At 39.6% G+C, this 17,684-nt stretch overlaps 1 protein-coding gene across 8 annotated transcripts in view; it reads left to right on the top strand.

Moving 5' to 3' along the window:
• cdkl5 (cyclin dependent kinase like 5) overlaps positions 1-17,684 on the top strand; it is a 150,055-nt gene that overhangs the window by 61,301 nt on the left and 71,070 nt on the right. For 7 of the 8 annotated variants that reach the window (XM_060833442.1, XM_060833446.1, XM_060833445.1 and 4 more), the window contains exons 4-7: positions 4,613-4,658; positions 10,532-10,668; positions 11,723-11,843; positions 13,104-13,163. In XM_060833442.1, the coding sequence (XP_060689425.1) occupies positions 4,613-4,658; positions 10,532-10,668; positions 11,723-11,843; positions 13,104-13,163 (364 nt within the window). Of the gene's footprint in view, positions 1-4,612; positions 4,659-10,115; positions 10,202-10,531; positions 10,669-11,722; positions 11,844-13,103; positions 13,164-17,684 lie in introns of those variants that run through there. The other variant, XM_060833444.1, reaches the window with a different exon arrangement.

The following is a 17,684-nucleotide window of genomic DNA, read 5'->3' as shown; positions in this document are numbered from 1 at the left end:
CTAGTTGCTGTTCATGTAGCCTGGTGGCTAGTTTTATGCCTGACTGTTTGATGTAGTGTTTTCTGCAGTCCTTGCATGGTATTTTGTAAATGACATTTATTTTGCTGGTTGTTGGTATAGGATCCTTTAGATTCATCAGTAGCTGTTTTAGTTAGTTGGTAGGGTTGTGGACTACCATAATGCCAAGGAGTCGGAGTAGTCTGGTGGTCAACTCCAAAATGTCTTTGATGTGTGGTAGTGTGGCTAGAGTTTCTGGGCATGTTGTGTCTACTTGTTTGGGTTTGTTGTTTAAGAATGGGCTATAACTGTATTTATTGCATACCCGTTCTTCTTGAAAATACTAGGTATTTTTCTTCTGTTCCTAGTTCCTGTGTGTTGCAGTGTGTTGTGGCCCATTTAAATAATGTCCTGATGCAGCTCCATTTGTGGGTGTTGTGATGAGTCCTTCTGTAGTTAAGTTTCTGGTCTCTGTGTGTTGATTTCTTGTGGATGCTGGTCTCCAGTTCTCCATTACCTGTGACAAATAGGAAGGGGAGTGTTGTTGTTCTCCTCCTGTTTTGTGAAATTTATGTCAGTAAGGATGTTTCTGATAATGTTGCAAGTTTCCTCTAATTTGTTCTGCTTTGTGATGACAAAGATGTCATCCGTGTATTGGACCCGAAGTTTCTGTTGGATTGTGGGGAGGGCTGTTTGTTTAAGTCTCTACATTACTGCTTTTGCTAAGAAGCCTAGTATTGGTGATCCCATGGGTGTTCAGTGATTTGTTTGTTGGTCTTGTCATTGAAGGTGAAGTGCATAGTGAGGCATAGGTCTACTAGCTTGATGTTGACCTTGCTGATTACATTAGTGCTGTCTGGTGTTTATGTCCTTGGTTTGTCTTGTAGTTCAGTCAGTGTTTCTTTGGCCAGGTGTATGGTGGTGGTATTATACTGGAGTTGGCAGAATGTGACCTTTCAAATATAGAGGTTGAAGGGTTGAAACTGAGGACAAAGAAGACCTTATTGTGATTCTGAGCTGAGTGGAAGGAAGGGGAAAGGGCAAAAGTGTGCAAATTAAGTCCAACGTAATTGATGGCCTTGAAAACTACTGACAGAGGGATTGTCAGTTGAGACACCTCCAAAAGCATCATTGTAGACTGAGGCATCAGTGAAACAAATACAACAGAGAGAGAGAACCTGGAGAAATGGAATGGATCTTTGTAGAAAACTAGTTGTGAAGAAGTTGAGATACCTGAGAGTCAGTGGCCTTATTATGAGTATTAGTAGACAACCTGTCCCTGGAAATGGAGGACAAAATGTCAAGGAAATGAAGTGTTAAAGACGAATTGAGAAAACTGAAAGAACCATGGATATTGGAAGCCAAGTTGAATAATTTCTCAGTTTTCACAGAATTATGATAATGTGGCAGGAGGCCATTCAGCCTATCGTGCCTGCACTGTTTTGGATTTAGATTTTCACTTTTGGGTGAAAGCAGGAAGTAGTACCGATCTAGTAATGAATGATCTAGAAATAGAGTTGCAGTAGTCCCTCTCCTACTGAGAAGGATAGGAAGCAATATTTCATATAACTCTCATAAGGACAGTTATAAATTGTGCCCATTTCAGTACTCGGAGTCCCATTTTTTATTTGAAGTAAGTGAGACAAGTTAAATGAAAAATTGTTCAACTAAAGAATAGTAAGGTTTAACAGGTGGAGGAGGCTTCTTATCCTTGTTAGGAGAGGAACTACTGCAAATCTATTTCTGGACCGTTCATTATTGTATTGGTACTGCTTCCTACTATCATGAAGTTGAAGACGTATACTGTACCTTTGTGAGAGTGAATGCTGTTCTGCACTGAGAGCATAAGAGCAGTGTCAGTGAACTGAAAAATTGAAAATATGTTACATTTGGCTGTGAAATAGATACCTGAGTTGGTTGCTGTTTTTTTTTTGACAACTGTTCGAATTTAACCAATTGAGTTTGAATTTATTGTTTTGCCATTTTTAAAATATATTTTAAAACTAAGTGTAATTTATTCATATTTATTTCTTACCAAGCCAAGGTTTCCATCTTCTGTTTCTTCACAAAATTCAAAACTGAGACTAAACTTCACCTGCATTGCACACAATAAACAATTAAGTGTTTTGTTTTACTCTGACTATAGTGCAGGTCTACCTAACTGGCATTTACTTTGACTAGCTACTTTCAGTGAGCCGTAAACCACAAGATGTTCAGAACTCAACTAACCCTTTCAATAGATACCAAATTAAAATCGGAGAACCTCACTTAGCTCCAGCCATCTTCTGTATTATGCTGTGAAATGCCTTCAAACTGACCTTATCACTAATTATCACTATCTTAGAATTGCTATTGTAAACAAATTAAGGAAATTGAGTTGTACAACCATTCACCTTTCGCTGAACACAAACATTTTTCTGGAATGCCCGTGTAAGGATTGCAGATGTCACATCTCATGAGACTATCCAATGTTGGCAAAACCATAAATTCAAACTCTATTGGGTTTTCATATTCTGGAGCATAATTTAAACTGGTTAAATTTGAATTATTGTCAAAACCGCAACAAAGTCATATCTATTTCATAGCCAAATGCTACATATTTTCAATTTTCCAATACACTCTGAGACTGCTCTTGTAACCTCTCAGCGCAGAACAGCATTCACGCTCTCCCAAAGGCAAAGTACGTGCCTTCAATTCCAGAACACTACTTTCACCCAAGACTGAAGATCTAAATCCAAAGTGCTATGGGTACAACAGGCTGAATGGCCTCCTGCCACAACAACATCAGTCTGTGATTCAATTAAAGGATAATAAACTCAGCTAGGTAGAGGAAGCTTGTGATTGATGGGAACTATTGAGGTCTGCGTTCATGAAATAAGTGAATAGCTGTCAAGCTGTCCTGGTGAAGAGCTGGTGGTCAAGACCGGGTTTCCAAATCTGGTGAAATGACTGAGGTTCAGAAGAATCATGAATATACATTGCGAGACTGATCAAAGGGGGAAAATAGAGTTAAGATAAAACAAAATAAATTGAGTTCTACAGTAACAAGCTGAAAATGATGGGTTTTCCAGAGCAGTGCAGTTTGTGAATTTTGAGAACAAGGTAGATGTAGGCTATGAGTGATTGCAAAAGTGAATGATGCTTTTAGGAATTTTAGCATCCATTGCTGTTACCAGTTGCTAAGGATACTGTTGGTCATCTCAACATTCTATTTTTGATTTTCAATCTTGTGTATGTTCTATTCATATTCCAAAACATTAAATAAGTACCTGAACAACTGTGTTTAGAAGTTGTTTCCTTGTAAACTGTACCTCCTCCATCTATTTCCTTCTATTTTTGACCCATGAAGCCTGGTTCTTGAATCAAACTTTTACTGACTTTATGGAAGAAGAGTTAAAACTGCTGTTGTGATTTTAATCAGTCCTCAAAAGGATTAGTTATTGCTTGCTTAAGCCATGTAAATGTGGGTATCTCAAGCATACATCTAATGCAGATAAATAAATTTTTTTGAAATTATTATGTACATGAGTGTTAATGCCAGATGGACCTGTTGCCATTTTAGGCAGGTTGAATCAGTATTGAGCATACCAATCTCTCTTTATTCTGATTCAGCAGTTTACTCGGTCCTGAACTGAGGCTGGAAGGCAACAAAATTTAGATTTCTCCCCCTACATTGATATACTGGGAAGCCACTTTTTGATTCTATGATCCACAGCCAGACAGCGTTTCAGAAGGATTGAAAATTGGTCATAAAGAATTGGTCCGGGTGGGTTACTGTTTGGAGAGGTTGGTGTGGACTTGTTGGGCCGAAGGGCCTGCTTCCACCTTGTAGGGAATCTATAATTTGATGCCTTCTGATCCAAAATTGGCCCAATTCAAACAGAATCTTGGAATTATAATAGTAGCAGTCCAGATCAATTATTTGGCCTTTGTGTTCATGCTACCTCTCGAAGAGCTGCTCAGTGAATCCCAATCTTCTTCCCCTGGCCTTGCATTATTTTTCTCTCTTGTTGAATATCCAATTGAGTTTTGAAAATAAGTGGGCAACTCACTACATATGCTCATCAGATGTTATTGCACTTCAACATGTTTTGCAATTTTGCAGTTAAAATATTGGTATGTCAGTACAATGTATTAATATCTATCAAAGATATAACTAACTTAGTGCAGCTTTATAATGCTGAACTGTTGCTGATTTTTCATTTATTCTAATTTATTCTTTTGCCAATTTCAAGCTAAAAGTGACTGAAGGACTTTGGATAGCTTGGGTTAAAAAGGAAGGAATAGAACAGGCAAGCTTTGTTTGCTTTTGAAGCCAGGCCTGCAGGCTAATTGGAGTGAGTTTGTCATTCTGAGGCATACGTGCCATCAACCATATCTGGTTGCTGAGCCATAATTGACAAAGCTAAAGCTTAAAACATGCTTTGGCTTGTTTTTGCAATAGTTTGTGCTTGCTCATTAGTTAACTGGTAGAATCACTTTCAATGTTATGAAAGTAGCTTAACTTTTGTTTGACAATCTTGCCCACTGCATTCAGATATCAGTTATTGCTAATGGGTTAAAACTACAGTCTTGGGAATTTATTTTTGATAATTTGTATTATCATTTGTTGTAGGAAACCAATGAAATTGTGGCTATCAAGAAGTTCAAGGACAGTGAAGGTATGTGCAAACTGTAGGAGTGTATCACAAAGGACACATTACTGTCCTGCTTAATGGCAGTGTAAAATTCTACAGTTGACGATGACTACAAAATGAGTTGATCAGAGAAAATATTTCTTGTGTATCTTTATCATGGTGTATAGTTGTGCATAAACTTTCACGTGTAACTTCATATTAATTGCCACATGATATTAAATCATTTCAGTAATAATAAATTCTTTATTCATGATAATGTTTTGCTTAATTCTCCATCTCTTTGTTTCTTTATGAGCTTTCCTATCTTGCCAAATGAAGCATAGATTGAACATATTCCAAGAATAAGAAAATAAATTGTAAATGCTTTTGCAGATACAGGTACTTAAAAAAAGAAGATAATGCGGCCATAGTAAAAGCTGGTCCTTAGAAGCAGAAAGAGAAATTATGGGGAGTGAAAAATAGCAGAGATTTTGAATCAACATTTATTATCCCTCTTAATTGTAAGATAGAAGGAGCAATAGATAGAACAAATTACATACCAGAAATAAAGAATAACTTAGGTCATACAAAGTGTAAGAGGGTAGGGTGATTCATTCCAACTGCCTCAAAAGGTGGTGAAAGCAGAGTCCTTGACTGTTTTCAAGCCTGATTTAGGTAGATGCTCAATAGGGATGATGGTATCATGGATAGATAGGAATGCAGAATCGTTCGATCAGTTATAATCATATTGAATGTTGGAATTGTGCTACACTACTGGGTGCTTATGATGAGATGTGGCCATTCTGTTTTGCACATCACTACCTGGCAGAGATCATTAAAATTGGACAGAGACCTACTTGTGGTTTGATTCTACCTTGAATTTTGTTTGCCTGGTATCATCTGAGACCAAATCATGCTGCGTAGAATCCCACAGACATCTGTGATTTTGGCATTAGCACCAACTGGATCTAATCATCACCAGACACTCTGCAGTATTCTCAATGCACAGCTATCACAGTGATGATGGAAGATGATCACTACCTAGAGTGCACCAGAGATAGAATACAACCCTTGAAGGTTTTGCCTTCAAAGTAGAAATGAACACCATGATATATACATCAACCACACTACCTACCTAGGATGAAGCATTTTCTCAACTCCGTTGAATAGATGATTTCTGGCATTCCCATACAAAGCGCTCAATTGAAATGGAACATCCTTCTAGACACCAACTAGCACTCTCAAAATATAGGAAGCAAGATTGAAAAACATTTGAATATTTTGAGGTTAATATCACTTGATGCCAAGCTGTTTGCGTTCATTAATTACAGGAGAGGACTGAGCAAAGAAGTTTCTGAGAGTATGAAGGGCCATTTGAAATAGAATCCCAACAGACTGTTTAGTGGTATGCTAATTGGTTACAACTTTGCATGAATACTTCGATGCCCAACTACATAATGCTGGGAGACCAAAAAGGCAATGGGTTCATTAGCAAAGAAAATGACTCAGTTGAAAACCAAGGCAGGGAGGTCATCACAGAGTACAGTACAGTAGTTGAAGAAATAGTTAGACATCGATCTTGCATTCCAGACATCAGCATTCCAGAAGCTCTGTAGAAATCTCTGGTCTGCTAGAGGGAGAGTGAACTCCATAGTGTGATGTAGGAATTTTGATTCGTACACCAACAATGACTATTGTGGTGATTGCAATAACTTGGATTAATCTCCCTATTGAGCATCATGAGAAAAGCATTCATGAAAGTTGACCTTGTCAGTCTACTGATTCTTCAGTGAATTGCTTCATGCTGATGTTATCACATGTGCATTCTGTACAAAGGAACACATTTTCAAGAGATTCAAGAACAATGGCAATATGAATAAGAATGCCATGGCGCCAGTCTCTTAAACCTATGTCCTCTGCACATGCTCTACAGTACAATGAGACCTGAACAATTGCGCTAGGTAGGAGAAAGGGATAAGAGTGTAGTGCTGGAAAAGCACAACAGGTCAGGCAGCATTCGAAGAGCAGAAAATCGATGTTTCGGGCAAAAGCCCTTCATCAGGAATGAGGCTGGGAGCTTCTGCAATGATAAATGGGAGGGGGGAGGAGGTAGCTGAGAGTGCAATAGATGGATGGAGGTTGGGGTAAAGCTGAGAAGGGAGGGTGGAGTGAATAGGTGGGAAGCAGGATGGACATATGGGACGGTGCTGAGCTAGAAGGTTGGAACTGCGCTGAGATGGGGAGAGGGAAAATGAGGAAACTGGTGAAATCCACATTGATGCCAAACATTCTTCCTCCAGTTGTTGGATGGTAAGGGAGTGTGATGGAGGAGGCCCAGGACCTGCGTGTCCTCAGCAGAGTGGGAGGGGGAGTTAGTGTTCCGCCGAGGCATGGTAGGGTTGATTGGTGTTCTGGAGATGTTCTTGGAAGCACTCTGCGAGTAGGCATCCTGTCTCCCCGATGTAGAGGAGACTGCATTGGGAGCAATGAATACAGTAAATCCTGAATCGGGATTAGTGAACAGCAAAATGGTATTATACAAAGAGTACAAAAATTTTCAATTTACTATCAGTTAAGACTCAAATCAATTTTGACATCACTCTCAATTCTTGTGTTGCAGTCCTTGGCTCAATGAACTTCAAATACAAAACCTCACTTGTCATCTATCACTTGGGTGGCACGGTGGTTCAATGGTTAACTCTGCTGCCTCACAGCACCAAGGTCCCAGGTTCGATTCCATCTTCGGGCGACTGTCTGTATGGGGTTTGCACATACTCCCCGTGTCTGTGTGAGTTTCCTCCGGGTGCTCCGGTTTCCTCCGACAGTCCAAAGATGTGCAAGTCAGCTGAATTGGCCATGCTAAATTGTCCAAAATCTTAGGTGCATTAGTCAGAGGGGAAATGGGTCAGGTTGGGTTATTCTTCGGAGGGTCGGTGTGGACTGGTTGGGCCCAAGGGCCTGTTTCCACACTGTAGGGAATCTAATCTAAATGGCGTGTGGAAGTGCAGGTGAAACTTTGATGGATGTGGAAGGCTGTATGGGCACAGGCTTTGCAATTCCTAGGGAGTATTGCTGAACAAAGAGACCTTGGAGTGCAGGTTCATAGCTCCTTGAAAGTGGAGTCGCAGGTAGATAGGATAGTGAAGAACGCATTTGGTATGCTTTCCTTTATTGGTCAGAGTATTGAGTACAGGAGTTGGGAGGTCATGTTGCGGCTGTACAGGACATTGGTTAGGCCACTGTTGGAATATTGCGTGCAATTCTGGTCTCCTTCCTATCGGAAAGATGTTGTGAAACTTGAAAGGGTTCAGAAAAGATTTACAAGAATGTTGCCAGGGTTGGAGGATTTGAGCTTTAGGGAGGATTAGGGAGAGGCTGAACAGGCTGGGGCTGTTTTCCCTGGAGCGTCGGAGGCTGAGGGGTGACCTTATAGAGGTTCACAAAATTATGAGGGGCATGGATAGGATAAATAGACAAAGTCTTTTCCCTGGGGCAGGGGAGTCCAGAACTAGAAGGCATAGGTTGAGGGTGAGAGGGGAAAGATATAAAAGGGACCTAAGGGGCAACTTTTTCACGCAGAGGGTGGTACGTGTATGGAATGAGCTGCCAGAGGATGTGGTGAGGCTGGTAAAATTGCAACATTTAAGAGGCATTTGGATGGGTATGTGAATAGGAAGGGTTTGGAGGGATATGGGCCGGGCGCTGACAGTTGAGACTAGATTGGGTTGGGATATCTGGTCGGCATGGATGGGTTGGACCAAAGAGTCTGTTTCCATGCTGTGCATCTCTATGACTCTGACTCTATGGTAGGAGAATGTGCCAGGAGGGGAGGAGAGAGAAAACGGGATGTGCAGTTTCCAGTCTGAGGCTTTCAGATATTTCTTGCCAGAGCAGGGTCACCAACTTGGAGGTCCTGGAGTACACTAATTCCATCAGGATGCACTCATTATGAAAGCGACAGCATCTGTACTGACAACTGTGTTCATTGAATGGATGATGACCAAATACCTAAAGATATTCTGTACTGGGTGTCCACACCTCTATCAGAATATTTGGATTGAAAGCCATAGTATTTTGAGGCTGATTTGGAAGGGCATTGGAAGTGGTGAGCAGAAATTAGATTAGATTAGACTATTTACAGTGTGGAAACAGGCCCTTCGGCCCAACAAGCCCACACCGACCCGCCGAAACGTAGCCCACCCATACCCCTACATTTACGCCTTATCTAACACTAGAGGCAATTTAGCATGGCCAATTCACCTGACCCGCACATCTTTGGACTGTGGGAGGAAACTGGAGCACCTGAAGGAAACCCACGCAGACACGGGGAGAACGTGCAAACTCCACACAGTCAGTCACCTGAAGCGGGAATTGAATCCAGGTCTCTGGCGCTGTGAGGCAGCAGTGCTAACCACTGTGCCACCGTGCTGCCCACAATGCAAAGCTCAACTGGCCAAGGAGATCACTCTGAGGGGAAGAAAAAAGACCACCAAATCACACATCATCTCAGCCCACAATATACCTCTGCAGCAAATATCACAAAGACTGTCATGTCAGAGTGGGGCTCCTGAACCACAGTAGCAGATGCTTCACACAGAGTTGACGACACGTTACAAACCATCACCATATGATACTGAATGATGCCTTTGCAGTTGGGGTAAAGCTGGTTACCTGTTGGTTAGAGATGTTGCCTGAGTTTGGAGAATTGCTTTGTTGAGCTGGTTGTGATTTATGGTTCATTTGTAGCACTCAGAGGTAGGGGTTGATAAATGAGTTCCCGAGAGAATGTGTCACATGCCATTCTGAGTTGAAGGCAACAACACATCAAAAGTTTTGGTTGGCCATGCATTTGAGCCAGAAATTTGATATGATTGGATTGGTTGTTTTGAGGTATCTTGTCTACATTTAAGGACCTTTTTATGTTCAGTCCTTATTCCTTATATTTTTTAAGCTTGTTTTCATTCTGATATGTTATTAGAGGCCCGATATTTGAAGTGACTATCAGGAGAAATATTGTCGTAAGGGAGATAACTTTTTTGATCCTTGGAGTGGAATACCATCTGGTGAAATAATTGGAGAACACAGAATCTAATTATAGAGTTTTTATCTATTTCCTGAGTCTTAGATTTTTTTTTCTAATACCACTTACCTTAAATCCTTGATTGCAGCTCAGAGAAGAGCAGATTGGGTTTGTTTGTATTGTTATATTATTAATTTGTATGGATTCATCTGGTTTAGGTAAAGCAAATCTGAAAGTTAGCAGGATCGTAAAGATTGCTAAATTACTTTGATCAGTTTTCTGATGCCAGGGAGGTTACAGGTCTTTTCAGAGAAATTATGATTCAGTAAAATAATTATTTGAGAAACAGGTCTGCTATATTTTACTATTTTGAGCACCAGCAAATCTCCATCAATCCAATTATTAACCCTTAAAAGTGAACAAATTATGAAATAAGTTGACTGACTGTTTGTTTGTTTAATCCACGTGTTCTTTGGAAAAATGTTACTGTGCACCTGAGTTGAAATGATCCATTATGAAAAGCAGTTGGAGAACCTTACATGTATGAGCATCAAGCATGAATTGCAAGGTAAATTCGGTCAATCTCTTCATCACTAATCAAGAACCCAGCATTTCTGGAAACATAGGGGGTCAATACACGAAAGATAAAACTTATGTAAAGTATTGTAATTCGTGTCGGACTGACTTGATGTTGGCATTTAAAGCCTTATAATTCCTTTTCTATTCTCAATGGAAAAAAAATCAACTTTTGAAGAAGTCAAAAAAATTTATGTTGGTTCACTTTCAGGCAAAAATTTTGAACAACTAATTAGCACTATGTTTAATAAAGTGTAATCTTTTACTATATCTGAAGGATAAATAAAGTTATCGCATCTCATAATTAATATTTTTTCCCCAGAAAATGAGGAAGTTAAGGAGACAACTTTAAGAGAGCTTAAAATGCTCCGTACTCTAAAACAAGAAAATATTGTTGAACTTAAGGAGGCCTTTCGAAGAAGAGGAAAACTTTATTTAGTGTTTGAGTATGTGGAGAAGGTGAGTGATAATAGAGCAGCTTCTAAGTTAGAGACTTTTCTGCCTGATTTCAGAGGTGGCTTCTCCAGCATCTATAAATGGGAAATATTCTCCACTTGATTAGAATGTAAATAGCTTACATGACATGCTCAGCTGTGAAGGCTTCAAAGGTTCTATTTCCTATCTTTGATTTACTAGGAGGTGTTAGCCGAAGGGCTGATTGGAATAAGTTTGGGCATAAGATAAGAAAAAGAACCCAAGCTTGCTGTCATGATCACTGTCCAGTAATCAGTGTTGGAAATGTGCAACCAGTGCACAGGTGAAGACAAGGTTGGCAACAGCTCACAAACGTCGTAGGCACCGGGAGGGCATTATCAATTAAAAATTGACGTCAAGACCTGCATAATGGTCAGGCAGATGACTGTTGTTTGACCAAGCACCTTCAAAACATCTTAAAGCCATCTTGAGAGAGACCGGAGGGTTTTCAGACTGAATTCCCTATCTTTTGGCTCTCGACTACTGTAGGCCTTGCTGACAACGTTAAAATTATACAAAATCAGGGATGAGCAAGAGATCACTCATGTTTTCTTAATATCTCACATTTAAGGCTGATGTGACAAATGGCCTTTTTAAAAAAAAACTGCTGCCAAATTTGTGTGTGTGTAATTGGACCTCAGTTTGATTCACTGCTTTCAGTGGAGTGCCCAAAAATAGCTTTGATATTGAGGAGAAAAACTGCGGAAGATATATTTTAGAGATTTAACAATTATTTGGAATGCATGATCTCAAGTGAATGAATTAATGTATTTTACTCTCTTGATCAGCCCTAGAATAAAAGTGTGCCCGTTTAAATATTTTAATGTATTTCTGGTTAAAAAAAAGAATTAATTTCTACTGTAAAGCTAAGATTTGACTTTCCCATTTTAAGAAAATCATTGTGATATGTTTTTCTAATGCAAGCAGAAACCAACAGCGGCATTTTTAAATTCAGTACAATGCACTTTTTTGTTTAACTGCTGTGTGAAGTAACACTCTTCATGGCGGTATGTAAAGACTATGTTTGTTTGGTTTTCAGAATATGCTTGAATTACTTGAAGAGATGCCAAATGGTGTTCAACCTGAAAAAGTGCGAAATTACATTTATCAACTTATCAAAGCAATTCACTGGTGCCACAAGAATGACATTGTACATCGAGGTAACTACTTTAAAAGTATTTATTTTCTACTTGAAAAAATAAAATTGTACCTTGATACTTAAACTTGTTATCATAGGATTTCTAAGACCAGGTGATTTCACTCAGCATTGTGCTACTTTTGCAATGACCAAAATATCAAATGTTATTGTATATTAATTTGTCAATTGTTGAACTTGTGTTGAACTGCGTCCACAGCTGAGTTCCCTCCAGAAGGTGAGTTGAGAGAAAAAAAGACTATAAAGAACTAAAATTAAAAGAGAAATAAGCAAGAACAAAGGAAAGTTCAGGAGCCCTGCTCTGCCACCGTCTTGGAATCAATTGAGGCCGAGATGACTTCAATAATGATCTATCAGAATGGCAGAGCAGTTTTCATAGTGAGAATTGATACACCCACCAATGAGCTAATGGTTTATGTTTTAGCAGGATTTAATAGACATTAATTGGGATGGGATTTCAGGCTGATTCTTTTGCTTTACTTTACCCCTAGATCCCAGGTTGTTGAGGTCAATGACAGTGTCTGTGCTATAACCGATCAATTAAAGTTAATACACTTAGCATAGTCTGGAAATGATAGCACAGCCATGATCATATTGAATGGTGGTGCAGGCTCGAAGGGCAGAATGACCTACTCCTGCACCTATTGTCTATTGAAATGAAGCCATCTCGATCTGTGTGGCTCAGTTCCATGTCAGATGCAAACTGATCCCTGCAATAGGCTTCTTTAAGGTGAATATTTCAAATAGATTTTAAACTTTTTTGTCCTACTTCACCTCCATTCTGAACTCAACCAAACTTGTGGTCTCTAATATGTATACTGAACAATCTGCTCTCAGGTGTCTTGTTGTTCATCCAGTAGTCATTGACTAGGAGACATGAGTTGACGTGTTCAATAGTTAATCTGTGATGAATTGCAGCATGCATTCTATTATCTTTGATGCAAAGTATTCACATACCAAGACCAAGTGATCTTGGCACTTCCACGTGTAAAAAGATTAATGTAGAGAAGGATGTCTTTTGTTGACAAGTAAATCATGGACAGCTGTTGGTTCTTTGGAATAATTTGCAGTGGTTTCTCGAGGTTATTATTTCAGGGATATGCAGGTTAGCTAGCGCTTGTGAATTCCATTTTGTATCATCATCACTCTGAAAACAAATTAACTCTAGTTCAATTTGGTGAAGAACATTTTTCATAACTGTCTGTCAGATGAGATCCTATTTCAAGCCCTAGTTAACTAATAATGGGAATGTTCTTTTTTTCAGACATCAAACCAGAAAACCTCTTAATCAGCTACAGTGATATGTTAAAGTTGTGTGATTTTGGTAAGTCATAATTATTTTTGTCCATGTCTAATAAACACATTGAATAATTGATCATTGACAAAATTGATAATTTGAATGGTGTATCAAAATGCATTGAAAGATCTACTCAAAAGGTACATAAAGTTGTCAGTTTTATCAAATTCTTTTGTAGACTGTAGAAGTTGAATCCACAACTCATTTAGAATCATAGAAGACCGAGAGCAGTGTAGGATGCTGGCTGAACCAGTTGGAGGCTGTCTGTTTGAAAGAACAACCAACTAAGGCACTTTCCTATCTACTTGCCTATTTTCCTGCAAATTTTCTCTTGCAACTACTTTCCTAATTCCTTTTTGAAGGCTACTGTTGAATTTATCCACTACACCATTGACATTTGTTGCCTAAAAAAAAATTCTTTCATGTCACTTCCAAGTCTTTTGCTCAACATCGTAGATTTATGTCATCTGTTGGGAGTGCTCCAGATATTGGAAAGGTTTATCTTGTACCTAAGGAGTCTGGCTAATCGGGTGGGCTCCACCACAAGCTGCTCCAAAAAGCCATCTCATAACATTCCAGAAATTCCTATTCATGCAATCCCCTGCCAACCTAATTTTCCTAGTCAATCTGTATATTGAAATCCCCCATGACCACTAATCTTGCCTTTCTTACATGTCTTTACTATCTCCTGGTGTATCTTGTGCCCCATATTCTGACTACTGTTTGGAGACCTGTATATAACTCCCATTATGTTTTGATTTTATCTTTATGGATCCTCAATTCTGCCCACACAAATGCTATATAACATCTGACCCTATATCTTTTTTTGCTATCAAACAAATAAGATTTGTCTGTTTTTTTTATTCTTTAACTTATTTTTCTAATCAACCTGTTCAGAGATGTTATTACACACCTATGGAGTAGATGTAACTTGAACCCAGGTCTCTTGGTCCAGGGGCAGGGACACTACCACTGCATCACAACAGGGCACTTCTATGTCTATTTGTAGGAATTCAAGTGAAGTAAATAGTTAATGCCGACAATTTGTAAACAATAAAGCACTATAGTTTACAATCATAGTCAGATAGCATGGAAACAGGCCTTTCTGTCCAACCAGTCCATGCAAACTATAATCCCAAAATAAATTAGACCCACCTTCCTGTGCTTGGCCCATCTAAAATTTCCTTTTCATATATTTATCTAAATGTCTTTTAAATGTTGTATCTGTACTATTGCCACTGGAAGTTATTCTGCACACAAACCATTCTCTATGTTAAAAACTGTCATGTCTTTTTAAAATCTTTTCTCCTCTTACCTTAAAAGTAAGCCCCCTAGTCTTGAAATTCCCCACCCCAGGGAAAAGACACCTACCATTCACCTTATCTATACCACTCATGATTTTATAAATCTGTATAAGGTCACACCTCAACACCCTATATTCCAGTGAAAAAAAGTCCCAGTCAATCTAACCTCCCTTTATAACTCAAACTCTCCATTCCTGGAAACACCCTGGTAAATCTCTTCTGAACCTTCTCCTGCTTAATAATATCCTTCATAACAGGGTGACCAGAACTGGATACAGTACTTCACAAAAGGCCTCACCAACGTCTGGTATATCCTCAATATATATCCCAACTCTGATATTCAAAGGTCTAATCAATGAAGGCAAACATGCTAAATGTCTTCTAAACCATCTCATCTACGTGATGCAAACTTCAAAGAACTATACCTGACCCCCGACATCTCTGTTCTACTACACTGGCCAACATTTTACTTGTAATTGTTTGTTTTTACAAAATGCAATATCTCACAATTATTCAAATCAAACTCCAGCCCAATTGATCGAGATCTCTTTGTAATCTTGGATCATCTTCGTCATTGTCCACAAGAGCGAGGTCCAGTGTGTTAATTTATGTAGTTTCAAATAATTGCAGGCCAAATTGACAATCCTAAATTGGTAATCAGTGTAGAATTTTAACAAAAACTAAAAGTTAACTGTCATAGAGTCATCGAAATGTACAGCATGGAAATAGACTCTTTTTGGTCCAACCCATCCATGCTGACCAGTTATCCCAACCCAATCTAGTCCCACTTGCTAGCACCTGGCCCATATCTCTCCAAACCCTTCCTACTCATATACGCATCCAAATGCCTCTTAAATGTTGCAATTGTACCAGCCTCCTCCACATCCCCTGGCAGCTCATTCCCTACACGTACCACCCTCTGCATGAAAAGGTGGTCCCTTTTATATCTTTCCGCTCTCATCCTCAACCTATGTCCTCTAGTTCTGGACTTCCCAACCCCAGGGAAAAGACTTTGTCTATTTATCCTCTCCGTGCCCCTCATAATTGTGTAAACATCTATAAGGTTACCCATCAGTCTCCGACACTCCAGGAAGAACAGTCCTAGCCTGTTCAGCCTCTCCCTGTAGCTCAAATCCTTCAACCCTGGCAACATCCTTTTAAATGTTTTCTGAACCCTTTCAAGTTTCACAACATCTTTCCGATAGGAAGGAGACCAGAATTGCACACAATATTCCAACAATGGCCTAACCAATGCCCTGTACAGTTGCAACATGACCTTCCAACTCCTACATTAAATGTTCTGACCGATTAAAGGAAAGCATACCAAATGCCGCCTTAACTATTTATCTTCCTGCGACTCCACTTTCAAGGAGCTGTGAACCTGCTCTCCAAGGTCAACACTCTCTAGGACCTTACCATTAAGTGTATAAGTCCTGCTAAGATTTACTTTCCCAAAATGCAGCACCTCGCATTTACCTGAATTAAACTCCATCTGCCACTACTCAGCCCATTGGTCCATCTGATCAAGATCTCATTGTAATCTGAGATTACCTCCTTCGCTCTCCGCTGCACCTCCAATTTTGGTGTCATCTGCAAACTTACTAACTCTACCTCTTATGCTCATATCCAAGTCATTTATATAAATGACGAAAAGTAGAGGACCCAGCACCGATCCTTGTGGCACTCCACTGGTCACAGGCCTCCAGTCTGAAAAATAACCCTCTACTACCACTTTCTACCTTTTGAACCAGTTCTGTATCTAATTGATTAGTTCTCCCTGTATTCTATGAGATCTAACCTTGCTTACCAGTCTCCCGTGGGAACATTGTCGAACACCTTACTGAAGTCCATATAGGTCACATCTATCGCTCTGCCCTCATCAATCCTCTTTGTAACTTCTTCAAAAAAGCCAATCAAGTTTGTGAGACATGATTTCCCACACACAAAGCCATGTTGTATATCCCTAATCAGTCTTTGCCTTTCCAAATACATGTACATCCCATCCATCTGGAATCCCTCCAACAACTTGCCCACCACCGAATCAGGCTCACTGGTCTATAGTTCCCTGGCTTGTCCTTGCCATTCTTCTTAAACAGTGGCACCACGTTAGCCAACCTCCAGTCTTCTGGCACCTCACCTGTGACTATCGATGATATAAGTATCTCAGCAAGAAACCCAGTAATCACTTTCCGCAGCTTTCCACACCTGATCAGGTCCTGTGGATTTATCCACCTCTATGCATTTCAAGACATTCAGTACTTCCTCCTCTGTAATTTGGACATTTTCCAAAATGTCGTCATCTATTTCCCTACATTCTATATCTTGCATGTCCTTTTCCGTAATAAGTAGTGATGCAAAATACTTGTTTAGTATCTTCCCCCATTTTCTGTGGCTCAACACAAAGGCCACCTTGCTGATCTTTGAGGGGCCCTATTCTCTCCCTAGTTACCCTTTTGTCCTTAACATATTTGTAAAAACCCTTTGGATTCTCCTTAATTCTATTTGCCAAAGCTATCTCATGCCCCCTTTTTAACCTCCTGATTTCCCTCTTAAGTATACTCCTACTGCCTTTATACTTTTCTAAGGATTCACTCGATCTATCCTGTCTATACATTACATATGTTTCCTTCTTTTTCTTAACCAAACCCTCAATGTCTTTAATCATCCAGCATTCCCTATATCTACCAGCCTTTCCTTTTACCCTAACAGGAATATACTTTCTCTGGACCCTCGGTATCTCATTTCTGAAGGCTTCCCATTTTCCAGCCGTTCCTTTACCTGGAACATCTGCCCCCAATCAGCTTTTGAAAGCTCTTGTCTAATACTGTCAAAATTGGCCTTTCTCCAGTTTAGAACTTCAACTTTTAGACCTAGTCTATCTTTTTCCATCACTATTTTAAATTTAATAGAATTATGGTAGCTGGTCCCAAAGTGCTCCCCCGCTGACACCTCAGTCACCTGCCCGGCCTTATTTCCCAAGAGTAGGTCAAGTTTTGCACCTCCTCTAGTAGATACACCCACATACTGAATCAGAAAATGTTCTTGTACACACTGAACAAATTCCACTCCTTCTAAACTCTTAACACTATGGCAGTCCCAGTCTATGTTTGCAAAGTTAAAATCCCCTACCATAACCACCCTATTGTTCTTACAGATAACTGAAATCACCTTACAAATTTGTTTCTCAATTTCCCTCTGGCTGTTAGGGTGTCTACAATACAATCCCAATAAGGTGATCATCCCT

Source organism: Hemiscyllium ocellatum, chromosome 12, assembly GCF_020745735.1.
Source record: "Hemiscyllium ocellatum isolate sHemOce1 chromosome 12, sHemOce1.pat.X.cur, whole genome shotgun sequence".
NCBI lineage: Eukaryota > Metazoa > Chordata > Chondrichthyes > Orectolobiformes > Hemiscylliidae > Hemiscyllium > Hemiscyllium ocellatum.
Note: the sequence above shows the minus strand (reverse complement) of the source record. Positions and strands in the feature narration are given on the sequence as shown.